Source organism: Harpegnathos saltator, unplaced genomic scaffold (assembly GCF_003227715.2).
Source record: "Harpegnathos saltator strain DR-91 unplaced genomic scaffold, Hsal_v8.6 scaffold785, whole genome shotgun sequence".
Classification (NCBI taxonomy): domain Eukaryota; kingdom Metazoa; phylum Arthropoda; class Insecta; order Hymenoptera; family Formicidae; genus Harpegnathos; species Harpegnathos saltator.
In genome coordinates this window covers 296,557-321,271 of record NW_020230632.1, presented here as the reverse complement: position 1 = coordinate 321,271, position 24,715 = coordinate 296,557, and the positions used below count along the sequence as shown (strand labels likewise).

Below are 24,715 nucleotides of genomic sequence, written 5' to 3'. Positions count from 1 at the left end.
GAAGCACGCGCGAGATGCGGCGCGACGCGACGCACGTGCGTACGCGCGCGCGGCGCACGTGCACGTGCACGTGCACGTATGCAGAAACGAGCCGCGGATTATTCCGCCGGGCCCCGCGAGCTTGACCTTCGGTTGAAAGGCCCCCTCTAATTCCACCTTTTAACCCCTCGTCACCTTCTCTCCCGGCTCGGCACGGCGAAGGTGAGCGGCGAAACGCGCGAGCGCGAGCGCGCGCATCCCGATGCGCGATGCGCGCAGCACCTCGACGCGCGTCGTCGTCGCGTTCGCTCGCTGGACGGAGAGCACTTTCTACTGTCGTCGGAGCAGCGCAAACGTCAAATAATATATATATATATCTCACGTATCTCGCTATTTTAAATAACGTCACTGCCGCGAGTAGCCGGCGCGAATACCGGACGCCTTATTCATGACGGCGCGGAAATCATCGAAAGTAAGCGGCCGAGCGCGCCCGCGCGCGTTCACTCGCGCGGAACCGCGCAGCGCGGCGCGGCGGAGATCTCGCGGAAAATGTAATCGAGCGTAAATCATCGCGTCGATTTGCCGTTCCTGTCTGGCCCTCCCTCGTCTCTCTCTCTCTCTCTCTCTCTCTCCCTCTCTCTCATTCTCCTCCGCCGCCTCTCAATGCAACGAACGCTGATTACTGCCGGCGCATTATTAACACGAGCGGCTCTTCTCTGTCGAGGCGCGCGCGGGAAAAAGTCCATCGTTTACACCCGCGGACGTTTAGTGCCGCTCGTTAAACCGGTTAGTCTCGCGGAGTTTTCCCGCGAAGTATCCGCGTCGCCGACCGGCATATTGGGAAGTCTCTCTCGCGGTGCTCTCGTCGCCACCGCGCCGCTAATCGGCGCCGCCGCCGCGCCGCGCCGCGCGCGTGGCCACGCGACGCGCGCGCACTGTGTATCCAATTAGCGGTCGCTATTTGCACACGGACGCTTATTAAGCGATTATAAGACGTTTCACCGGGGACGCTAATTGCGGGTTGGCGCGAGCGAGCGCGCTCGCGGGCTCGACCTTATCGCGTCGGCGCTCTTGTTGGCTAAATTGATCCGCCGCGAAATCGGGACGCTCGCTTCCCGCGATCTCGCGGGAACATCGGCCACGTTGACCGGCGATTTTCCGGCGAGAGCGTTCTCTCGCGGCTATTAAACGAGCGCGAAGGTCGATTTGCGCTCGGCCGTGCGCGGAAAGTGACTCGGTGGTCGCGGGAAAATTTCGCGCGCGCGGGAGGTCTCGCGGGAGTTGAGAGCGGTCATTGTCGTCTCGGCACGAGACAGAAACCGCGCGATAACAGCGGCGGGAATTTGTGGAGGGAATGCTCGAAACGTAAGAAAAAACATGGAACACGGACTTCTGCCGTGTTCACGACTTCAGCGTGCGTCACTACTCGTGTGTCTCTTCCGTGGATGTTCCAAGACTGCGATTTCGAGGGGCGTAAAACGCACGCGGGACGAACTCGAGCGCGTTGAAACCTTCACCCTCAAAGCGACGCCGCTAATCGACCGATTTTTTCGTTTAGGTGACAACGAATCTGTTGTGACACAAACGCTCACAACGTGCCGATCGGCAGTTCGCTCTTCCGTTCGCTCTTCCGTTCGCGGGATGACAGTGACACGGCTGTGACATGAGCGCGACCCAGTTTCGCTCGTCAGGTTTATTCACAGGATCGTGTTCTCTCACATACACACACACACACACACACAAACGCACAAACACGCTCGTGCGTGCTAACGATGACAGCAGACTGGTCTCGTGGAGCGTACACGTGCAGCACGCGGAGCGGAGAATATCGTCGCGGCCGCGGTTTGTGCGGTACGTCAGCATTCAGACGTTCGCATGCAGATTTCCAAGCCCGAACTCACGAGCGGTGTTGAGGGGTAGAGCGAGGGAGAGAGAGAGAGAGAGAGAGGGAGGGTAAAAGAGAAGGAAACGTTAATTATACGCGGTAACGCGCCTGGATGCCGACATCAGCGCGCCGTTGGAAATCTACACAATGGCGAAAACAAAGACGACCGCGCGCTGGGAAAAAGGCGATTATCAGTGATTTATCGACGTCGGTTCCGAGTAACTCGTCGATCATCCCCGGACGGGCCGGCGGACTTGTGAAAGAACGCGCGAAGCTTCTTCTCTTTCTCTCCGTTTCTCCGTCTCTCGTATCTCCCCGGCGTATCTTCGCGTCGTTCTCTTTCGCAGAAATACCGCGAAAGTTATCTGAATAAAACACGGGGTGAGCCCCGATCGCTCTAATCTTCGGACAAACGGTCAGCGATGTCCACGCGCGATGAGCGAGATTGAAGCTGCGCTTTCAACCGTGGACTTGTTTGTAGCTTCAAAAAGACTCGACGGACTTGCCGAAAATTTAGAAATCAATTCAGACGGATCAAGTGACAAATAAAGTGCAACATTTTTCAATATTAGATTTCGCTTTCAACCATCGATATCGATATCACAAAACTCGACGATAATATAAGAGGCTGTCACCTCGTCGGAGACGCGACGATCCCTGCCTTCGAGCGCACTTTCTTTCATGTCTCTACGACTTTTCTAACCGGAGATATCGGCGAATGGAAGAATCGTCAGATGCCGGCCGTCGGCCGCTACAATGTTGCGCGCCACCGCGAGGTGTGAAGTTCAACGCGCAGCCGTACTATACTTGGCTGGCGACTAAGTGATTGCGGATTTTAAATAAGAATGAAAATTCAAAATTTTTAATTTGCTTTCTTAAATTTTTTTCAATGCATGTATGCGATACATTGAGCTTCTCTGCAATATCACGTGTTGTGCTATGACGATCTGAATCGATAATGGCCTTGATACGGGTCTCATCGACTTCAACTGGACGGCCAGATCGTTGAGCATTTTTCAATGAAAAATCACCAGAACGAAATCTGGCAAACCAATTTTGACACTGCCTTTCCTTCAAGGCTTCATTCCCATATACGGCACATAACTTCTTGTGTGCTTGCGACGGCGTTCTTGCCTTTTCGGAAATAATACAATAAAATATGTCTGAAGTGCACGTCTTGCTCTTCCATTTTTTAATTGGGGTAAAAACAAAACTAAAGAACTAATCGATATAATTTTCGTACTAGATGAAAGGTAGAAGTCCAAACAGTAAGAAAAAAATATAGGTCAGGTACTCTGAACACGTTAACGAAACAAAAGAAAGTGTAAAATCCATCTGTCGACAAAATCCGCAATCACTTAGTTGCCAACCCAATACAATGTAGCACGCTGCGCGCTGCCGGTCACCCGTAAGGGGCACCGCCGCCTATAAAAAGTTGCCGATTCTTTGGACGCCCGTATCTCGACGAAAAATCGACGTGCGGACGCGATTCAAGCGTCGTTCTTCTCGGCATCTCGCGCTGCACGCGTTGATCGCGCGTGCTCTTGTCATGACACGTGTTTGCTCGATTTGACGTTCGCGACATAACGAGGATGGAAAGCGACGAAAGTGTCGATGAAATATCAAATCTCGCGAGTACGCCTCATTCGAGAAATTAGACACAAACGAGTCGGAACGATCCGCGGCCTGCCACGACATCCTGACGGATGCCCGGACGGAATCGGTCAGGATTGCACAAGTAACGAAACGCTGGACGCGACATTCACTTTCGGCCGATGTGCGACTAAGAGCAGTCAATAATCAATCACCGGGTTACTGGCCGGCTGCGGTCGAACTCCGGACAATAGCGTGTTGTTTCAGCATCGGGTCGATATCGAAAATCCGACGCTGCGCGATTTCCCGGCCAGAGGCCGGCCGTAAGGTCTCACGTGATTGTATCATCATGTGCCGTGTCACACTTAACGATATGAATTAGTTAGCAATTAATTTCGCAGTTAATCGGACAGTTGCAATCATCGCCATAATACAGAGACGTCCGCGTTCGAGAAAACATAAGATCGTCGTGTGCGCGATATCCGAGAGACACTGACGACCAACACACACACACACGCACGGATAAGATGCAAACGATGCACCCCGACGTTGACGTCGTAAAACGGCGTTGTCCCGTTAGCGAGTAGACGGAAGCCCGTATCGTTTCGCGCGATGCGATAGGAGGAGCTTCCGTTGGCGGTCGGGGCTCTCTCTCTCTCTCTCTCTCTCTCTCTCTCAATGTTCCATCAATGGCAGCGTAAGTCAGTCGCGTTTATCTCGTCCGCCGTTGGGATTATATCGGGTGGGTGAGAAAGTTCGGACGGGTCCGAACTTTCTCACGATGGAAACACGGACAAACAAAGTCGTCTGCTGCCAGACGACGATTTATTCGTCCTACGTCGAACGATCGTTCAAAAAGGATCCAGTGGTCTCTCACTGGATCAGTCACGACGTCCTTGAGAAGGAACCCATCGAAAGTTTCGCGCTCACGCGCCGAAGGGACGCGCGAGTAATTGGAAAGAGCGCGCCGGTGTTTCCCTGCTCGATTTCCCTCGGCGCGCTCGCCTACGTGATCGCCGATTTATCCCACAGCCCGCCGCTGCAGCAACGCGTGATATCGCCCTGCCGCAATTGCCGGCGCGAAGTTAGTCGCCGCCGGTAATCATTGTAATTAAGACGAATACACGTCTTGAGGTAACAAGCGAGACGCAATTATCGCCGATAGATCGGTGGACATTATTTATGCAAATTGCGCGCCGCTCCGCTCTCGCCCCGCGGCCGTTCTCTCCGCAGAGTCAGGATTTCTACTTTCTTGACGCGGCCGAACGCCCGAACGGCGTCGTTCATCGAATTCATCGGCGGGGCGAGCTCGCGCGAATCGCCGCTAATCGATACCGCCGCCGCCGCCGCGTGTCGCCGGATCGCCGCTTATCACGCGAGCGCGAGAACACAGCTGACGAGAGATCTCGGCCGGTTTTCTTCGATAGAGCCTCGTCGTTCTGCTCGCGCGCGCGCGCTTTGTTCCGTGCGGAAAACGCGCCGAACGAACAAATGATCGGGAGACACGCGAGCGCATCTGTTAGAGTCATAATTTAGGATAAACAAATTTATACGGAGGAGCCAAGCGGCCAAGTCGGATCTCGTGGAAGAGGGAACACGACGGGGAAGCGACTCACGCGAGAGACCGTAAGCAGCGAGGCTGTAAACGTCCGAGTGATTTGCGGTAGAAAATACGCAATTACACTCGCGGCAGAAGGCGGAAGGAAGCAGGTTGCCGCGTCGATATCTGCGCGCGCGAATCGAATTTTAAATTGAAAACCACTCGCGCGCGCGCGCACACAACTTCCGGTCCTTCTATTTAATTTGTTCCAGCTAGGAAAGCGGCGGTCATTATCACACTCTCTGCCACTTTTCGCATTAATCCGACTCTTATCGTGAGTTATCTCGACTCCCTGACGAGCGTTCGAAGTCATTTCACGTAGCGCAGCTACGTGTCGATGTATATATAATTCTTCCGCGCGATGCGGTTTTAAAAGCAGCACGACTGCTGCTGAGTCGACTTTTTATCTCTGTTGGATTATTTAAGGGAACTGGGAGGGTCAGATCGCTGAAAAATCGCGCTTGTTTTTGATAATGATTTTGTGACGAACTGAATAAATGTGCAAGAATGAAAATTTTAGGTATATTTATGTTATACAACATATGAAGAGTAGAAAAATTTATTAACAAATACTCGTATAAATATACGATATATATATATATATATATATAGCTGAAATATACTCTCCTTTTTTCTTTCAAGTTATCGTTTTTGCCGTAATATCTCGGCTCTCGGTGGTCCAATCAGAGCGAGAATTTTAGCTAGAAATCTTGAGGAGGCTCAATCATCCGGTGAATCATTACGAAAAACAATCGAACAAGATTAACGAAATGGGGCAGCTATTATTAGGAAGAAATTCAAATTTTGAAGTTCTTTTACAATAAAAAAATTAATATCTCGAAATGAAATATTTTGACGGAGTTGTCCATGGTTTTCACCTGAGAGTCACATGAACAAATATTATTGCTTTAAAATTTCAAATCGATACGAAGCTCAGTTTCGGAGAAATCACTGCAAAAAGTTGAACAATACATTTTCGCGAGAAAAACGCGTCTAAAATTCAAGTGGACGTATTTACATATATTTATATGAGTATTTGTTTAAAAACAAAATTTTTCTACTCTTCATATGTTATATAAATATATGTAAAATTTTCATTCTTGCACATTTATTCAGTTCGTCACAAAATCATTGTCAAAAACAAGCACGATTTTTCGCGATAAATCTGACCATCCAGTCCCCTTAACGTCCGTTCGTCACGATACTCTATTTCGTAATCGGCCAAATTGCATCATTAATGTTCTACTTGATCGAACTGAATAATGAAGGAAAATCAAGCGCATGTGACAGATTAAATAATTTTTCAGCTTTCCTCTCTTGAAGATTCAGGAAAACGATACATTTTTGCAACGGTATAAAATACAAATACTTGTACCACCTCGATCTCTCGACATTTGTTTTCGGCCTTACAAGTTGGACGGAATTTACAGATCCAACTTGTGGAAGCAAATTTTCAGCTCAAGTTCGCCCGACAGGAGTCGAGACCGCGGGAACGAGAATCTCTCGAACCGGCCGATCAATCAAAGCAGACAAACGTGGATGAACGTAATCACACGTGTAAACCAAGCGAGAGGACGAGTGTGGGCAGGAGGAAGATCAGCGGGATTAAGCGCTAAGTGGTACCTCCGAGAAATCATTTCCTCATCATAGCGCGCGGCATCGGAAAGTTCATAATTCACTCGAGCGAATAGGCCTGACGCGAGCGCGGCGCGGCTTCCTTCTCTCGTGGGATCTGCGTGGGATCATTGACATAACGAATTGAATGGAGGAGGCCGGAGGGGAGGAGAGGGCGAGAGAAAGATAAAGATAATAGGGGCGGGAGATGCACGGGGAGAGACGATCGAGGTCACCGATACGCAATCGGACGCCGCCGCTGTTGCGCGCGCTGCGGCCGTCGCCTCTCTCGCCTAAACGCAGTCGCCGCGACGAGCTCCTAGAAACGAGATAGAGAGAGAGAGAGAGAGAGAGAGAGGAGAGAGAGAGAGAGAGAGACCCTCCTCTCCTCCGCCGCACGACGCGGCGGCTGTTACCGGATTCTGCCGTGATCGCCAGATCGTCCGGCGATTCTACGCTTGGCGATTCGAGGACTCGGATGGTATCTCGAACTTTTATCAGCGGCTCTGCCGACCAGTCGACACAGTTACATTCGTCGTGCGCCGAGCTTTTCCCTCCCGGTCGTTTCTGCCGATCGCATCGCGATACCGACCGCAAAGTTTCCCCATCGAGAACGACCGGCACCGCTCGTATCTCCCGAGACAACACACAGTCTCCGGCGAGACGGAAGACGTCGTCGTCGGCGTGCCGCGCCGCGCGGGCGCGGGCGGGGAGAGTTTCGGCTCGCCGTTCAACGTCCCGGCGATTCTTTGCCTCTTCTGAATTTTCCAATCGCCCGCTCCTTGTCAGAGCGCGACTCTCAACGCGTCGAAGGATTACACACGCCTTCGACACGCTGGCCGATTATTAATCACGTCGGGTCCCCGTTTGATCGCAGTTTTTACCGCTCGACTTGCTCGCGCGATTCGACTCAGCAGCGGGCAGCACGCGACTCTCGAGCACCGCCGATGATTAATAGCGCGAAAGTGCGCGCGCGCGGGCAGCGATGATTTTATTTAGCGCTCCCCCGCCGCCCGCCCTTCCTCCTCGGCGATTACCGCGAGACGCGCTAATTAGGAGCGCCGCCGCTGAAAAACGACCACGACCGCGTCGCGCGCCGTCGTAGCGCGTGGAAAGTGTAACGGCTGCGCGCGCGCGCTCTTTTCGCTTTTTCTCCTCGAACGCGCGGCGGTGTCCCTAATCGCTCCGTTTTATACGGTACCGGCAGTCTACAACTGCCGGATCAATCAGGCCCGTCTCGGGACGAGACCGGCCGCGTCCGCGAGGCGGGAGAACGGAAGAGAGAACGCGCGTCTCGCTCACGACTCGCGCTCTCGTTTCGCCCGCGAGGTGGATGCTCTTCGCGTGTATTTGGGTTAATGCACACGTTAACGCATCAAGCCCGAAACCACTCCCAGCGCTCATAAATCTTCCTCCTTCCCCCCTCCCCCTCTCCCCCATCCTGCCGCCGATTTATTGTCGCTGCGTTGCCTACGTCGCCGGTGGGAGAAGTGTGATCCACCTCGCGTTATTCACGCGAGATCGTTCTCGCAAGAACGGCTTCATTTCGCCGTCTCGACGACGATGTCGTGCCGGCTGTCGATCCTCCTCGGCCCTCTTCGCGACACGCGAGTGCTGTGGAGGTAGGGATGCCGATTTTAAATCGATTTAATCGAAGATCGATCAATCGGAGCCTAAAAGATCGATTTCAAATTGATTTTCTGTAACTGAATCGATTCAAGGATCGATCTGTAAATTCTGAAAATCGCCAACACGGTTATTTTCAGTTTCTATCAGCGATATATATTTTTTAATTCCTTTTAGTTGTAATATTTGAACTCACTTAATGGCTGCACGATGTGCATTACGTTTCGGCCTTTAGGCCGATGTCCCCAGGGGGGAAAATTTTCTCGGCGGAACGGGACGCGCGAACTTGTGTAGATTTGCCGAGAATGGATTCGCGCCACTTGAGAGGGCTTCTCTCTCCGGCTCGTAACGTGTTTTGCTGGGGATTTCGGACAGAGTCCTACGAGATACTGCGTGTCTCGACGATCTCGTCGGCGAGAGAGGCGCGGATTATTCGCGGCGGAATATCCGCGCGAATTTACACGAGCGCGAGTGCGAGAGAGACGCGTTATGCCGGGGCGAAGTCGCATCATCGCTCGATCGTGTGTGAATGCGAATGGGTCAATTACATACCGTGGCGATTATTTCCGTCATTATGCGTTCACTCGAGAGAAATGACGATACGACCGCGACACGCTCGCCCGGCTTACCGCGCGGCGGTATTGTGATGCAAAATAATACGCCGTTTCTCCTTTATCGGACGCGCGCCACGTTGTCGTTAACCTTCCTCCACTCGCGTCTGCGACTTCAATTCACAGGCCGACCACCACCAGGAAACCCACCACGGTATTCCAGTTCCAAGTGGGTTTCCACGAACGTCATCTTTCGCCCGGTCTCCGCGCCACGACGCGAATATCGACGAACGCGATCCCGAGCCGAGACTGCGTTCCCTCAGCCGTTGAAAACGCAAAGCGTCGCCGTCGCTCGTTATTCGATTGACACGCGTCAAGAGGCGTCTGTCGCTCGAAACGCGTCGGAAACAATTCCGTTCTTTTCGATTAACGTCGCAGCGCAGAAAGCTGCGAACAACGATACAGAAACAAACGGTCCGTCGAACGGCGTCGAACGTGGCCGTTCGAGAATTCCAAGCGGCGTTCGCGCGCGCGCGCGCGCAGAATCATCCTCGGCGCGAAGCTAGCTACTCGGCCGGCGACGAAACCGCTTCTATTAGCATAAAGCGATAGGTGTCGCCGGCCGGTGACGACTCGATTGACTCGTAAGCAAAGGTTGATTGGATCCTCCCTCCCCACCTGCCCCTCCGGCGGACTTTACGACGCGCCGTTTGCAATTTAAACGTATCCATTCGCGCGGCGTTTCCGCGTGTCCGCGACCTCTCGACACTTTCCCGCGGATCACCGACGACACACCTGGACCCGCCGATCCGATCGTCTCTCAGGACCGCTCGCTTCCCCCGCGGGAAGCTCAGTCGAGTGGATTGGAAAAGAAATGAAACGCCGAATCTCGGCGCGTGGAAAAGGAAGAGGAAAAGAGCGCTCCCGTCCTCCTTGCTTCTCCGCGAATTCAAGGAACTCGCGTCGCCGTTTGGACTTCGGCTCGTAGATGGGACGCGGAGACTCGCGCGCATAATTCGCTAAACGGTTCCTCCGGGGGATCACGATGAGCGATGTCCTTGTCGGAGCCGCTAAGTCGGACACCGTGGCTCCTTGGGTGGTCTTAATCTTTCAGTGTGTCTATTTCCTTCGGCTCACTCCCGCTTCGACTCCCCCCCCCCTCCTCCTCCTCCTCGCGACTCTCGTCATTTTATTATTGCCATAGAAATTCACCGTGCGCCCATACACTTGGAAACTGTTTACCATCCTTATACGGGGTCTAGTGCGCGCGCGCGCGTGTGTGATTGTATACAGCGCGTTATTGCGCTCTCGTGCATCTCTCGTGGCCCTCTTCGCGTCTCGATGCTGCGAAGCGAGACACGAGCGATGCGATGACGAGACACGCGGATAAAATCGAGACCGAGAATCGTCGAGGAGCGGCTCGATTCGCGAGTTTCCGAAACTCGACCTGGATCGAGCGTTTCCACATCAGCTGTTTCTGGAGAGAGAGAGAGAGAGAGAGAGAGAGAGAGAGAGGGAGAGAGAGAGAGAGAGAGAGAGAGCTCGCGTTACTCTTCGGAATATAATTCTCTTCTCGATGTAACGTTCCGAGGAACTACGTTATTGACGCAGCGAATTTCACCGAGAAATATGCACGCACGCCGCCGATCTCCTTGCCGATCTTGACCGATTGATCCCACAAAGAGGATCCTCACAAAGCGTTACCCGCGCCGTGCCTCTCATTTCAGGCACAATGAAATCTAGCGCACGAGTGGCTGCCGAGCGGAAGCAGTTAGCGTCGCAAATGGAAACTGGAAACGTTCCGCGCGCAGCGGTCGGTTTCCAAGCGCGAGAGAGCGGCACGCCGCACAGTGGGGCCAGATGACATTTTTTGGTTGAAAATTCTCTAGAGACCTGAATTTCCAACCGATCATCGACACCAATGGATGAGATTGATCCTGAATAAATTCCAAAGAGATCTGTCTAGACGAAATTTTGAAAAAATTATCGGTTCCGGGTCCATGGATTTAGGGTTTGTCTCAAAAGTTTATCGTTTAAAGTGTACAGTGTCTTGGGTTCGACTTCAATGGGTTCGAGCCTATGGATACTAAATGCGAGACCCCAGAACTTATACACTAGGAAAAATGTATTGTTGCGTGAACCAAAGTTTTGTTATAACAACAAAATAATTTGGTTAAAATATGCCCAACAAAATTGTTTAGTTCCTGCAAACAGATATCTTGTTTGATTACGATTTGTTCGTATAACGTAATACTTTTGTTATAGCAAGCAAAAAGCTTTAACTATATGAATTTTGTTAAAAATACTATAATTTTTTCTTAATATATAAAATCTAAATTTTAGTGCACAGAAAGACAAAATAGTATCCATTGGGCATTATTTTAATTTATGTAAAATAATATTTCGTTATTATGTAATTTTTATGGATAAAATAACGAAAATGCCAAATTTTTACATATATGAAGTCTAAGAACAAAATCATTTGGTCCAAAGCAAAAAAATATATTTGGTTGAGACAACCAAATATTTTGTTATATAAAACAAGATATTTGGCTGCTATTAAAAAATACCTCAACTAAACAGTTTTGTTAGAGATACTAAATTTTTTTTCCTAGTGTACCTTCACCTCTTAGAAAACTCAGAATTTCAAAGCTCATCAGCTTGGCTGAAAAGTTCTCGGATTGATAGATTCCTAGGTTGATGGGCTTAAGACTCAAAATCCCGCGATTTTGTGCTACATTTGATGTTTTTGTACTTTGGGCATATGAGTTTTGGATCAATGGGTTTCTGCTTCAATTTCCTCTTTTGGGGCTAGTAATTCGAGAAAAAAATTTTTTTTTAACTTTGGCAAGACAGATTCTCTTTGGAATTTATTCAGGAGAGATCAACCTCATCTATTGGTGTCGATGATCGGTTGGAAATTCAGGTCTCTAGAGAATTTTCAACCAAAGAATGTCATCTGGCCCCATTGTGCGCCGGCGCATCAAAATTCCCTCACCGAAACAAACCGCAGAGTGCCGAGACGGACAGACAGACAAACAGACGACTACCTTCGCGAATGCGAAGCGGGCCGTCCGTCATTAGCACCGTGGCGCAGCTTCGGGCGATTCGTCCCGACCGTCGGCGACTTTACAGCGCGTGTAAAAAATACGCGTGGGATCGCAAAAAAATTGGTAAAAATCCCATGCCGCGATCCCACGTCGACTGCAACGTCCCACATCTGCAGACTTCCCTCGCACGCCCGGCGTACCGTCGCGGTCGCCTGATGCCGCGTCGGCCAGGTGGGAGATTTTTTTTCGATGCGAAAAAAAGGGGGAGAGCGAGAGAGAGAGAGAGAGAGAGAGAGACTGCGCGCATACAGCAGGCCGCGCGCATTAATAAGAGGAAGCGTCTAATGGGCTTCCCGTTGCCCCCGTTGTTCTTTATTTTCCGCAGCGTCCGCGGCGTTGTTTGTTTGTAAATAACGTCATGGCGTAATGAGCCGTGTAATGCGACGGCATTTATTCGGCTCGTTGAAGATCGCTTTATTCACGGTCGGATCAAAAGATCCGCGCACCGCGCCGGCGCGGCGGCCGCGCGCTACCAGATTTTACGATGTCGTGGCGGCGCGGCGATTCGATCGCTATCTGCATTATGATTAATAGCGACAACTTCCCTTGCCGCCTAACGACGCCGGGGATGCGCCTCTCGACAATTGATAATGATGCGAGACTTTTGTGCGAGCGGACGGCGCGCGGTGATCAATAATCGGCGGTTTGACGCGAGGAGGAAACGAGCGAGTGCGCGCGCGGGATCGCGCGAATCGCCGGGAGCGTCGGCTTCCTCTCGACCGACGTCTGTCGCTCTTCTCGAGGAGACACGAAAGTGATACCTTTGTGTTCGGCATTTTGCACACAGCATCTGCGAACGACACACAAAACGCACACACACACACACACACACACACACACACACACATATATACAGACACCGATGGTGTCGCCACGCAGCGTCTCTTCCGCGCGAAATTGCGTCGCAACGTGACACAAACTCGTCGATCGCGTCTCATCGAGTTTGCGAATTGAAACATTGAATTGACGCGTTTTTGTTCAACTCTTTATATACTCAAAAGGACCGCTCTGTATAAACGGTCATATATTTTCAATCCTTTTTCTGCCACTGAGAGAAAAGTATATGAGATTTGGAACTATAATGATATAGTAACTAAATTATAGTCCGAAATATCATATTTATAGTAAGTGTTACCATACTATCGGTAATAATTACGATATAGGCATAGTATAACCAACCAATCGTATAATATTTTTACCAAGAATTATAGTAAGTTAAACTAAAATTATTGTATGGATACAAATATAAAATGGTAGGTAAGGTAACTCTCTTTTATATCAAGTCAATATTACCAGAATATTTGCCAAATGATGACAGATGTAACTATATGAATATTAAATCTCACTATATCTGTGAATGAGAAATTACCATATATATGTGGTAAAAGTAACTAAACTAAATTATTTCAGACAATCATTGACTATATATTTGTGTTTATTCTACTATATTTTACTATAGGTTTCCACGGAACTATAAAAATATGCTTGACGCCAAAATGAACTATAAAATATAGCGAGATTATAGTAAATCCAACTATATTTTTCTATCAGTGTGTGCCTTAATCTACACTCCTCTCGGTACTTACAAGTTACCACCCTAAAATTTAATCCTTAAATTGTTACAAAATGTAATTTCCAATCCCTTGTGTTTACAATATGCCAAAGGCCGTTCAGCTGCACAAAAATTTAATAAGATCTCAGATCAATTAATTCGGGATACAAAGGGTCGATCAATCAGTTTAAGCAAGACTGCCGCTCCCGATCTCTCGCCCCGAGCTATGAAAAGCCGCGGGGTCAGCGCGATGTCGGCAGCACGAGCTAAGCGAAGAGAATATTACATCAACAACATTTCAGAAAGCGACGTTTAAACGAACGAATGAACCGCGCGGTGGGGGGGGGAGGGGCCGGGCGAAGGGGAAGCTCGTCAAACCCAATCGTCGTCGACAGGCGCAATAAGGCGCTCCGAATTAATCCAATTGTCTTGCCGGTAATTGAATTGCGTAAGAAAGGAAAAATCGATAGAAACGTCGCCGCCCCCCCCCCTCGCCGCCCGCCGCCCACCCCGCTGGCACGAGCGGCCGGCAATTTTCCCGTTGACTCGCGCGAACAGGCACCGCCGTGAAATTCAAGGCGATGAGTGTAATCTCGCGAAATGAGATTGACCGAACGCGATGATCCTCCCCACCCCCACCCCGCGCTTTCTCGTCCCACACTCGATATACACCGCTCGCTCGCGAGAGCGCGCGGAGAGGTGAACAGCCTCCCATTGTGGAAGCCGCTTGATTCTCGCTTAAGTAGATATGATTGAGGGCCGCCGTGGGGACGATCAATGAGCTACTAAGTATAGCCGGCCCATGAGGCAAACGTTCAATCAAGCCGCGCACAGTGCGGGATACGCGGTTCTCTTTCTCTCTCTCTCTCTCTCTCTCTCCCTCCCCCTCCTCCCCCGCTCTCTCTCCCTCTCGCGCGCGCGCGTACGCCCGTGCCTCGAAACGCTTCGATTCGCCCGCGAATCTCGCGGACGTGCACGGTGGCGATGCTCGGTGCCCGCGGCGATGCGTCACGCTTCGACGAGCGTTCGTTCGTTCGTTCTCTCGGAGCCGCGAGAGGGAAAAATCACGCCGACGTAGCGGCCGGTCTCATCGGCTACGAGACGGGCAAGATCGACAAATCCGAGGAGGAAGATGCGCGCTCGGTTCGGGCGACTCGAGACTCGGGAAATATCGCGAATCGCATCGGCGCTGCCGCGCGCGAGAGAAAGGATATCGCGAAATTACGGAAGGACGTGTGTGTGTGTGTGTGTGTGTGTCTCACGACCGTTCGGGTCTCTGCGAGAGGGAAGGGCAGGAGAGAGGAGCACGCACTTTTACCTGCGAGCGCTGGACGACGCGCGATAGAGAGGCTTTCAATCCGTCCGGCGGCTGCGGCATTCTTCGCGAGGAAAAGAAGCGTGGGAATCGCCGCCGTGTGCCGTTCGATAAGTGCGTCTCGGTAAAGCGGAGCCCGTAAAATTTACTAGCTTTCACGTGCCACCGGCGACACCGGGCGATAAAATTGGCTGCGCGGCGCGGCGACGGGAAACAATAAAGCGGACGAATTAAGCGCGCGACGCCGCGCGACGGCGGTTTCTCTTCGGCCGGCGGACAGCCGTGATAATCGCGGATAAAGGAAGGGGTATCATTTGTCACTCGGTTTCCCCTCGAAAGCTCGGACAGAGTTGCGTTCTGATGAAAAAAAAGGAAGAGAGAGAGAGAAAGGGGAAAAGAGTAGAAGAAAGCGTTTCAGGAAATTTGGGGTTTCGGTGAAAAAAAGGAAAAAGCGCGCTGGCGTGGTGTTTTATTTTTTTTCCAATTTGTCGCACGGGGGTGCCGCCGCTCGAAACACTAAATCTCAGAGCTGCGAGGAAACCGTGAGCGAGAAAGGACCTGAGGCGTGGCGAGGCTGAAAAAGCCGCGCGAGGAGCCGCCTCACGTGAGGAGGCCTCTCCTCCTCCGCGCCTCCTCCGGCTTGCTGCAAGAGGTATGCGCTGCGGTTATTGCCGCTGTTAAAGTCCGGGCTGATGATTTCCCCCGGTCGGTCGCGGCCGCGCCGACATAGCTCGTCGCATTCTTCCTCCTCGTGTGCTGCCGCGACCGTCTGGGAATTAAGCGGCGATACCGGGCGATACGAGATCGGTTCTTGCCGGAGCCGGCAGGCCGCCGCCGCCGCCGACTCTCTCGAGGAATTTCCGCGAGTCTCACTCGGTCTCGAGCGAGGACGAGGCAAGGCCAACCGCACGCGCTCGATCGCACGACGAAAAGCCCGCGAACGAGGCTAATCCGCGGAACGCGCGCTAAGGACGCGCGCAACTTTCCCATTCGCGCGAACTTCCTGATCGAGAGAACGTTCATTCGCTGTCGCAAAAGCCGAAAAATCCCACCCGAGAAATCCAACGCTCTGTACACTGAGAGAAAAGTATATGATATTTGGAGCTATAATGATATAGTAACTAAATTATAGTCCGAAATATGATATTTACAGCGAGTATTACCATAATATCGGTATAATAATTACGATATATAGGCATAGTATAACCAACCGTATAATATTTTTACTGAGAATTATAGTAAGTTAAAAGCTAAAATTATTGTATGGATACAAATATAAAGTAGTTGGTAAAAGTAACTCTTTCATATGGTCAATATTACCAGAATATTTGCTAAATGATGACAGATGTAACTATATGAATATTAAATCTCGCTATATTCGTGAATGAGAAATTACCACATATGTGGTAAAAGTAACTAAACTTTAACTAAATTATTTAAGACAATCATTGACTATATATTTGTGTTTATTCTACTATATTTTGCAGGTTTCCACGAACTATAAAAAAAATATGGTTGACGCCAAAATGAACTATAAAATATAGTGAGATTATGAGATAAACTCAACTATATTTTTCTATCAGTGTGCTTTTAGATCCAACGGATCGGTGAAGGGAATTTGGCCTCTTAGAATCGAATCTGGCTCGTCGGAATTTCCGAAACTTTGCGTCTGCCTCCACCGAAACGCGTTCGCTTTGCTCATCGCCGCGGTAACTCGACCGATATTTTTCCGCATTTCGTGCGGCCGCAACGCAACTCATTGCCGGCGCGGTAATCCCCCGTCACGATTTCACCCTCGCGAGTGGACGCTGGCGTTTGCGTCACGGCGAGCGGATTATGTCTCTCACGCCGGCCGCGCGGGAAACGAGTGGGTCGCCGCTGACGACGACGACGACGACGACGACGACGACGGGCGAGCCGCCGTCAATGAGACGTCCACGTGCTAATGAAACACGACAACCGGCGCAAAGTCGTGTCCGATCGCATAGCGTGCTACGCCGCTTACAGCACGACGACGTCCCGGCGGGAGTAACGACCGGTTCTCCGCACTTGACCAGCCGCCGGATGCCAAAATACGGATAGCAGTGCGGATTGAATCATCGATGACGTAGATATGGCGCGCGCGTTACCGATAGCCACCTCGACTTGTCGCTCAACGGAGGAATCTTTTTCTTTCGAGCGCCGCGCGGGATGTTTGCTACGTTCGACGATGTGACCATCGCGAATGTTGCAAGCCGCGATTTTCTCTCTCTCTCTCTCTCTCTCTCTCTCTCTCTCTCTCTCTCTCTCTCGTCGATTTTTTCCCTCGATTTACACGAATGAGAAATTCACTACTTTTCACACCGCTTCGTTTCTGTCGTTTTCATTTCGCGTAACTCAAGAGCTCGCCTCCGTCCTCGAATAGACTATGCTAGAGTCTCAGTCCAGCTTGTAACGTTCCCTGCTTCGTTACGTCGCGAGAAATCACAGTCATAAGAAATTAATCAGCTGCAAGAGCCGAGAAGCATAACTGCCATTGCGTGTATTCAGATAATTCGATTTGAGGCGAGCGCGAGCGAGCGCTCCTTGTCCGGGGCTGTTTTTCTGCCGTGAGCGCTGCGGAAAGATCGTTTGCTTGCGCGCGTTCGTCGGCGTATCTCATTAGCACGAATACTCATTGACGAGTTCGTTACTCCGTTCATTCACTGTCGGCGGAGCAGGTCGCTCGCCTCTCGCTCCGCAAACACTCAAACACCGTCGTCGTCGTCGTAGGGAAACGCCGCCGCGTGTTCGTGCCGCGTTCGCAGCCACCCGCGGCCGGGCCCGCGGAACGCGGAAAGTCGCGGGGTAAGAAAAAAGAAGAAAAAATGCGTCATTACGACGATCGAACGAGTCGTCGCTCCCACGACGACGACGACGACGACGACGACAACGTAATCGTGCCGAACGCGAGCGGAAATTCGCCAATGTGGGCCGACGCAAATGACGCGGTGCCGCGTAAAAAAAAGAACGTCACGCAACGGCGGGGAGCGACGAGTGCCGTAAGTCACTCTGACGTCGACGCCGCTGCCGACGTGGCGACGTCTCGAAGAAAGGCTCTTGACTTTGCAAACCTGTCGGCGGCGGCGGCGGCGGTTACCAAAGAGGCGCGCCGAGACGAGCGTGGGAGGACGCGAAAAGAGATCGGCCGCCGGGAATCGCGAGAGACTGAGAGACTGAGAGAGAGAGAGAGAGAGAGAGAGAGAGAGAGAGAGAGAGAGAGAGAGAGAGAGAGAGAGAGAGACTTTAAAGTCCGGTTTGGTCTGGCCCGGCGCGGCGCGGCCCGTATCCACGAGTGATTCGTTTGGCGAGTTCCGCGGCGAAAGATCGAGTGACAAGCGAACGCGCCGACAATTTGCATACTCGTCCGTTACAATTACGCCCGCGTCGCCGACGCGAGTCATCGCTCGTTAACGATGCCCCCGGGGCGACGGATTAAAGCGGGATTGTGACACATGACTTGAAAATTTACAGCGCCGAGAGACGAGCGCGACGACGCGAGATCTCGCCGAGGGTCTCGCGGCGCGAGACGCTCGTGACTCCGGCCGGATTCCGACGTCACTTCCGACTACAAAGTGTGGCACAGATACTTGCGAAATCAATGATCTGTAGAGAAACGCAAGAGAGACACACCACGCGAGGACCGTTCCGCGACACAATCGACGGGAGAGAGCTCGCCCTCCCCCCCTTCCCGAGCTTCTCCTCTACCTCGGAGGACGCGTACGTAGCGGCGGGTCGAGTCGCGTGTAAATTCTCGCGCGAATTCAAAAGGGAAGCACTCTTTGTTTCGGAAGGTTTCGTATTCAAACTCTCTCTCGAGGCGGAAAATTTCTGAAACCGGCGAGAGTTGAGAGAGAGTCTTTAGTCTACGCGACGTTGCAAGTAACACATGCAGAGCCGGGGTGTGTCGGGGAGGGAATGCAGGCGTAGTTCCCCTGACTCCCCCCCACCACGGTCCGAGCGGTCGGCACCCCGCAGGGGTTTTAGTCGGTAGAAGTCCGACGCAACCCCCGCCCTCCCCAAAAGGGCGGGGGTATCCATGAGGATTTCCCCTGCGTGACAAAAAAGAAAAAAAAAAGAAAAAAAAAAGAGAGAAAGTAACACATGCAGAAAGAGCAAGGATCACACACTCACCGAATCCCATCCGCACCTCCTCCTCGTCGTCGCTGTCGATATGTTTAATCCCGGCGACCTCGAAGCTCTTGGCGGACTGCTCCTTCCGCGAGGCCGTGACGGAGGAGGCGCAGTCGCAGTTATCCTCGCCGGCGCCGCAGCCGCAGTCGTCGCCGGCGCATCTGCAGCCCAATAGCGGGTCGTCCGTGTCGATGTTCCTGCAGGCTGGGCAGGGGAACGTCATGTCGTCGAGCGAGACCCTCTCGATCTTTCTCTCGACGGTGACGAGCAGATTGCCTATGTACGCCGGCAGGTCCTCGTCGCTGATGTCGTCCGGGCCGCCCGCGTGGCGCACTCTGTCATCGAGGTCCTTCGCGCCGGAGTCGTCGCTCGTGGCAGCGTTATCCTGCCGCAGCAGGCTCTCCTCGAACAACGTCGGGCTCTTCAGGTCGTCCGGTGCGACCGACCTGCTGCGCGTTTCGCACCTGCTGCTCTCCTTCCACTTCTCCATGGTGATTGTGGAGACGACCTTGGCGCACCGCTTCACCTTGGCGCGGCTCTCGTCGCCGCTCGGACTAGAGCAGTTCCTGGGATAGTGATGGTGCGCCCTGCGGGCCGAGCCTCGCTCGAGCTCGCCGTCGCCGCCGAGCTCCTCCTTCCAGGCGTCCACGCTGGACGCGGAGCGCGACTTCATCACCGTGGCGGTATGCTGACGGCCGGCCTCGCGGTCCATCGCGCGGTCCTCGCGCGACGACTGCTGCTCCAGCCTGTCGATCGACCTGGTTTCTTCGCGCCGATGCTCGGCGTTGGTCCGGCTGCTCTCGCGCGTTCGAGGACGCGCCTCTTCGCGCGACCTCCGGCGCGGCCGGCTCGTCTTCATCGCGCCCGCCGACGACTGAGAGCCGCCGCCGCCGCCGAGGCTGCTGCTCGTCGCACCCGACGAGCTCGACTGACCCTTGCTCGTCAGGTCCCGCCAGTCCATGAACTCGTCCTCGCGGTCCCAACCCAAAATCCCCGGCGCCCTCATCGACGTCGCTCGCCAGACCACTGCTATCTGCGAACAGCGCCGTAATTCCTTTCATCTCACCCTGCCGAAAGAGCACTCGGTCCGCATCTGTTGCTTTCCGAGTATCTCTATATATAGGGTGTTCGGATAGACCCGCCTGCTCCAACGATCGATTCTGTCGCTGACTCGCTCATTCTTCGAGGGAATCACGAGGCACGAACAGTTTTACTCGCGCGGGGGAGATGTCCTTCCGCCAACCAAACTCTGACAAAATCTTTATTACTCTTTTCGACAGAGTTTTTAATCGAAAATTCTGTTCTCGTGATCATTTTAATCTGGACCTCGGTCGAAAGGCCGAGCGATATTCGGTGCAACGTATATTTGAGGAATACACGTGTGAAGAAGAGAAAACAGCTTGCCCCGATCGGAATTTTGTCAAAGTCGAAAAGTCATCAAAGTCTAGAGAAAATCGCGCGACATCCGTGCAGCAGCGCCTTTCATCACGTATCGGCGCACGTTGGAAGGTAAGTTAAGCCGACCGCTGTAACTCATCGTCGCGGTAAATCGAATTGCCCGCTTCCGGGAACGCGGGGAGGAGCGTCACGAGCGCGACAATGCGCTCCCTTCTCTCGAAGATACGCCTTTTATTATCCAATAAGTCCGGTGCTTAAGCGCGCGCGTCTAATAATGCGCGTCCCATTACGCGCTCATATCCGCGCGCGCGCGTGCGAGAGGGAGAGTGCGCGGTGACTGTTAATATTTATGCCGGGGACTCGTCGTGCGATCACGCGAAAGGAACGCCGAGAATCCCGGCCGAAGTGTCGTCCTGCCGCGGCGGCACCCACCGAGGACGTCACCGCGCGACGCGCGGTTCCATCACGACGAGAAGGAGAGAAAGAGGCTGCGCGCGCGCGCGCGCGTGTGTGTGCGTGAGAGAAAGAGACAGAGAGGATAAAAATAAAGGCAAAAAAAAAAAAAAAAAGAAAAAAAAAGAAAAAGAAGGAAAAGAACGTGACGACTCACCTCAACGGTATTCCGCTCGGCGGCTTCAGCAGCGGCCGTGACCGACGAGGTGGTTGCAGTCGCAGTTGCAGCCGCGCTGCGTACGCACAGGTAACATTCCCCGAGACGGAGCGCGGAGGCCTCGAGCTCGCCGAGCTGCAGGACGAGGCCGCTGCCGGCCAACGTCAGAGGCCAGCCCTCTGGCACCACCGCCTCGTTCTCCTGCAATCAGACGAATGGATCGCGTCAATATCAATCCGCGCCAGACGTCGTCATTTTCACGGCGGCTCGCAATCTTCGACTCGCAATCAGCGGCGACCGCCGCCACTGCCGCGAAGACAAAACCCGGTTCCCGTTTCGATCGCTCCGCGGAGAGCGAGAGAGAGAGAGAGAGAGAGAGAGAGAGAGAGGAGAGGAGAGGAGGAAGTCACCCTTAGAGTCTCTCGATTGTATATTAATATCGCGGTTAAAGCATAATTGTCTCGTCTCGATCAAGGAAGGCGGGAGCCCCCCTCGGCCGAGTGAAGAGGAGGGTGAGACGGAAGCGATTAATCGGAAATATTACGAGTCGGGCTAATGCGCTTCTGCTGAATAAATTGCATGTGAAAGGAGGAAGAATCACGACACACCACCGGGGGAGAGTGTATGTTAATCGCGCTGATTAGAGGGTAATCAACGTGGCGCGGATACACCCAGAATTGTGAGGGGACGTGCAGTCAGCGGCAGAGCAGCCGGTGATTGTCGTCCTTTCTCTCTCTCTCTCTCTCTCTCTATCTCTCTCTCTCTCTCTCTCTATCTCTCTCTCTCTCTCTCTCTCTCTCTCTCTCTCTCTCTCTCTCTCTCTCTCTCTCTCTCTCTCTCTCTCTCTCTCTCTGTTCGCCTTTTCTCGCTGAGGAGGAGCGCTCGCGCTCGCTGATGAGCAGGAATGCGAGTGGAATTTAATCGGAGCCAAAGCGTTGCTTCCAAAGCGGCGCGACGAAAGAGGGTGCGCGGAGAGTATCCCGCGCGGAATGTGTTAATGTCCGAGATTGCATCTTCAAGTGCACTCTTGCGCGCCTTTGCCGGGGATGTTGCGACACGCGAGCGTGCTCGCGAGCACCCGACACGTCGTCGTCGAACGAGAACACCATAACGCGAAGAACCATAACGACGCTTCGCAGCGCGCAGGAGAGAGCGTCTCGCGCGCGCTCGTCATTTTCGAGGGGCGGTATTGAGATCAAACGAGTCCTGAAGACTTCGCTCTCACCCGACGGCTCGGAATCTGCGCAACGATCGCTCTTGTGAGCAGAGAGTGGCGTCCGGGGCAGCAGACGTGATAATTCGGCCGCGTGATCAAGCGGAGTCGCAGCTGTGCAGCTGGCGAGAACAATTGTTCCCCTTCGAACGGACGAAGCAACAATCGTCGTCGTCTCTTCCTCCGCGCGAACGAACGATCGCGGATCGACACCGTGTGAGAGCAGCGATCTGCTCGAAATTACAAATCGCACGATCGCGGAATAATTGCCTCGCGAAGCGGGCAAACGACAGGCGCGGCCGATCGTCGGCGGCAATGCCGCGCGATGCTGCGCGCTGCCAGGTCATTCCGACGCGCCGTTCGTATCGTTTAATTTAATATCCGGCCTCACACGCACAGACCAACACGGCACGCGTATCTCCTCATCTCTCCGAAGGATGAAGCGAGACCGCCGAAGATGCGAGACTCTCTCTCTCTCCCTCTCTCTCTCTCTCTCTCTCTCTCTCTCTCCCTCTCTCTCTCTCTCTCTCCCGTGAGAGAGCACCTTGCAATAACGCCCACGTACGTCGGCTCCGCTGCGCGCGCGCGCACGGCTCCTCGTGTAGGCAATTAGACGGTAGGATAGCGCAAATAAAGGGCGGCAAACGGATACGCACGCACCGGCATACCTCGTGCCTGTAATTAAAAGCGCGTGGCAAATGGAACGGACTTGTCCGATCGTCCGCGATTTTCATTATCGCGAGGCGCGCGCGAGCGACTGCATTCCGCGGGGAAATGAAACTTCGCCAAATGGAGCCGGTCGGCCGAGAGAGAGAGAGAGAGAGAGAGAGAGAGACTGTGCTAGACGACGACGACGATTCGTCGGCTCGTCGTTGCGTTGCTAATTAACTCGCGGAGCAGAGATACAGCGGCGCCGAGCGGGCAGTCGGCCGAAGCTCGGAAACGTCTTCATCGGCGCCGTCGTTATCGTCGCGCCATTTTTTATACGATTGTTATTATATGACTTTGTCAGTTGCATTATTAATACACGATATCCCCGCGTAGCCGTGAATTCCTCATCTTCTGTGTGCTTCCGCATCCGCGCGTAGATCGTCCTCCTGCTGCGCGCGCAAATATCGCAGCGGAAGACTGCGCGCGACTGAAATGTCACCTTCATCCCCCATCTTCGTCGGCGACCGAGCGGACTTTTCTCCCGAGCGACGGCTCTTGCTATCGCGTAGAGCCGCGAGGTTACAGCCGACCTCGGCCGGTCGCTGAGGTATCGACACGAGCGCTTTGATCCCTCGGCGGAGGCCCCTCGTCGGCCGCAGGAGAGAGACACTTTGAGAGCCTCCAGTCGTAGAAACTTGCACACCTGGCATCAATCCCGCCGGCTTCATTAAGGCGGACACGTACGTAGCATGTGTCGCGTGCCACGTGCCGGCGGCGGTTTCGTTGCGTGTTCATCGAGCAGCGACGCGGTAAGAACGCGGGGCAACAGGAACTGGCCCAGATACCAGGCGTATCCAGTTACGAGGAGAACGAGCGAACGAGTGGGTGAGTATTATGATAGCCGGGGCTCGAAGTTGCCGAAGAAAGAAACGCAACACAGGCCACGACGGAGCGAGGATCGCTCCGGCAGCGCAGAACGAACTTGCTCGCGACGACTAAGAAACACACTGAGAGAAAAGTATATGATATTTGGAACTGTAATGACATAGTGACTAAAATAAAGTAACTAAATGATATAGTAAAGAAATAGTCCGAAATATCATATTTACAGTAAGTGTTACCGTAATATCGGTAATAATTACGATACAGGCATAGCACAACCAATCATATATTTTTACTAAGAATTATAGTAAGTTGAACTAAAATTACTGCGTGGATACAAATACAAAATAGTTGGTAAAAGTAACTCTCTTATATATCACCAGAATATTTGCTAAATGATGACAGATGTGACTATATGAATATTAAATCTCACTATATTTGTGAATGAGAAATTACCATATATTATATATGTGGTAAAAGTAACTAAACTAAATTATTTCAGACAATCATTGACTATATATTTGTGTTTACTCTACTATGCGTTGCAGGTTCCCACGAACTGTAAAAATACGGTTGACGCCGAAATGAACTACAAAATACAGTGAGATTATAGTTAATTCAACGATATTTTTCCATCAGTGCACAATCGCGATTTCACGCCGCGCGCGCCGCAGGAAAATCCGGAGATCTCTCGCGGCGGACTGAGCCGCAGAATAATCGCGTAGTCGCCGGTCAGGATAGAAACGGCGACGAGGAGCGAGGAAAAATCGCGACCAGCCAGCGGTGGGAGGGGAAAGCGTGATATCGCGAAATTTCATCGTCCGGCGCGTCGCATTGTGTCCGCTGCGCTCGCGCGCGCTCGCGCGCGCGGTTTCAGGTCGCAATCAGAGAGCAGACGACAACGGCGGGGAGACCGAGAGACTCTGTCCACGGGCGAGACAGAGCGCGGACGTTTATGATGCGCGCGATAAGAAACCGGCGGTC

The 24,715-nt window shown here is 52.6% G+C and overlaps 1 protein-coding gene across 1 annotated transcript in view; it reads right to left on the bottom strand.

Moving 5' to 3' along the window:
* The window catches only part of LOC105189000 (uncharacterized), a 338,666-nt gene that overhangs the window by 132,534 nt on the left and 181,417 nt on the right, over positions 1-24,715 (bottom strand). Inside the window, 2 exon segments of the mRNA XM_019844040.2 lie at positions 18,978-20,010; positions 20,986-21,186. Of these exon segments, the coding sequence (XP_019699599.2) occupies positions 18,978-20,010; positions 20,986-21,186 (1,234 nt within the window).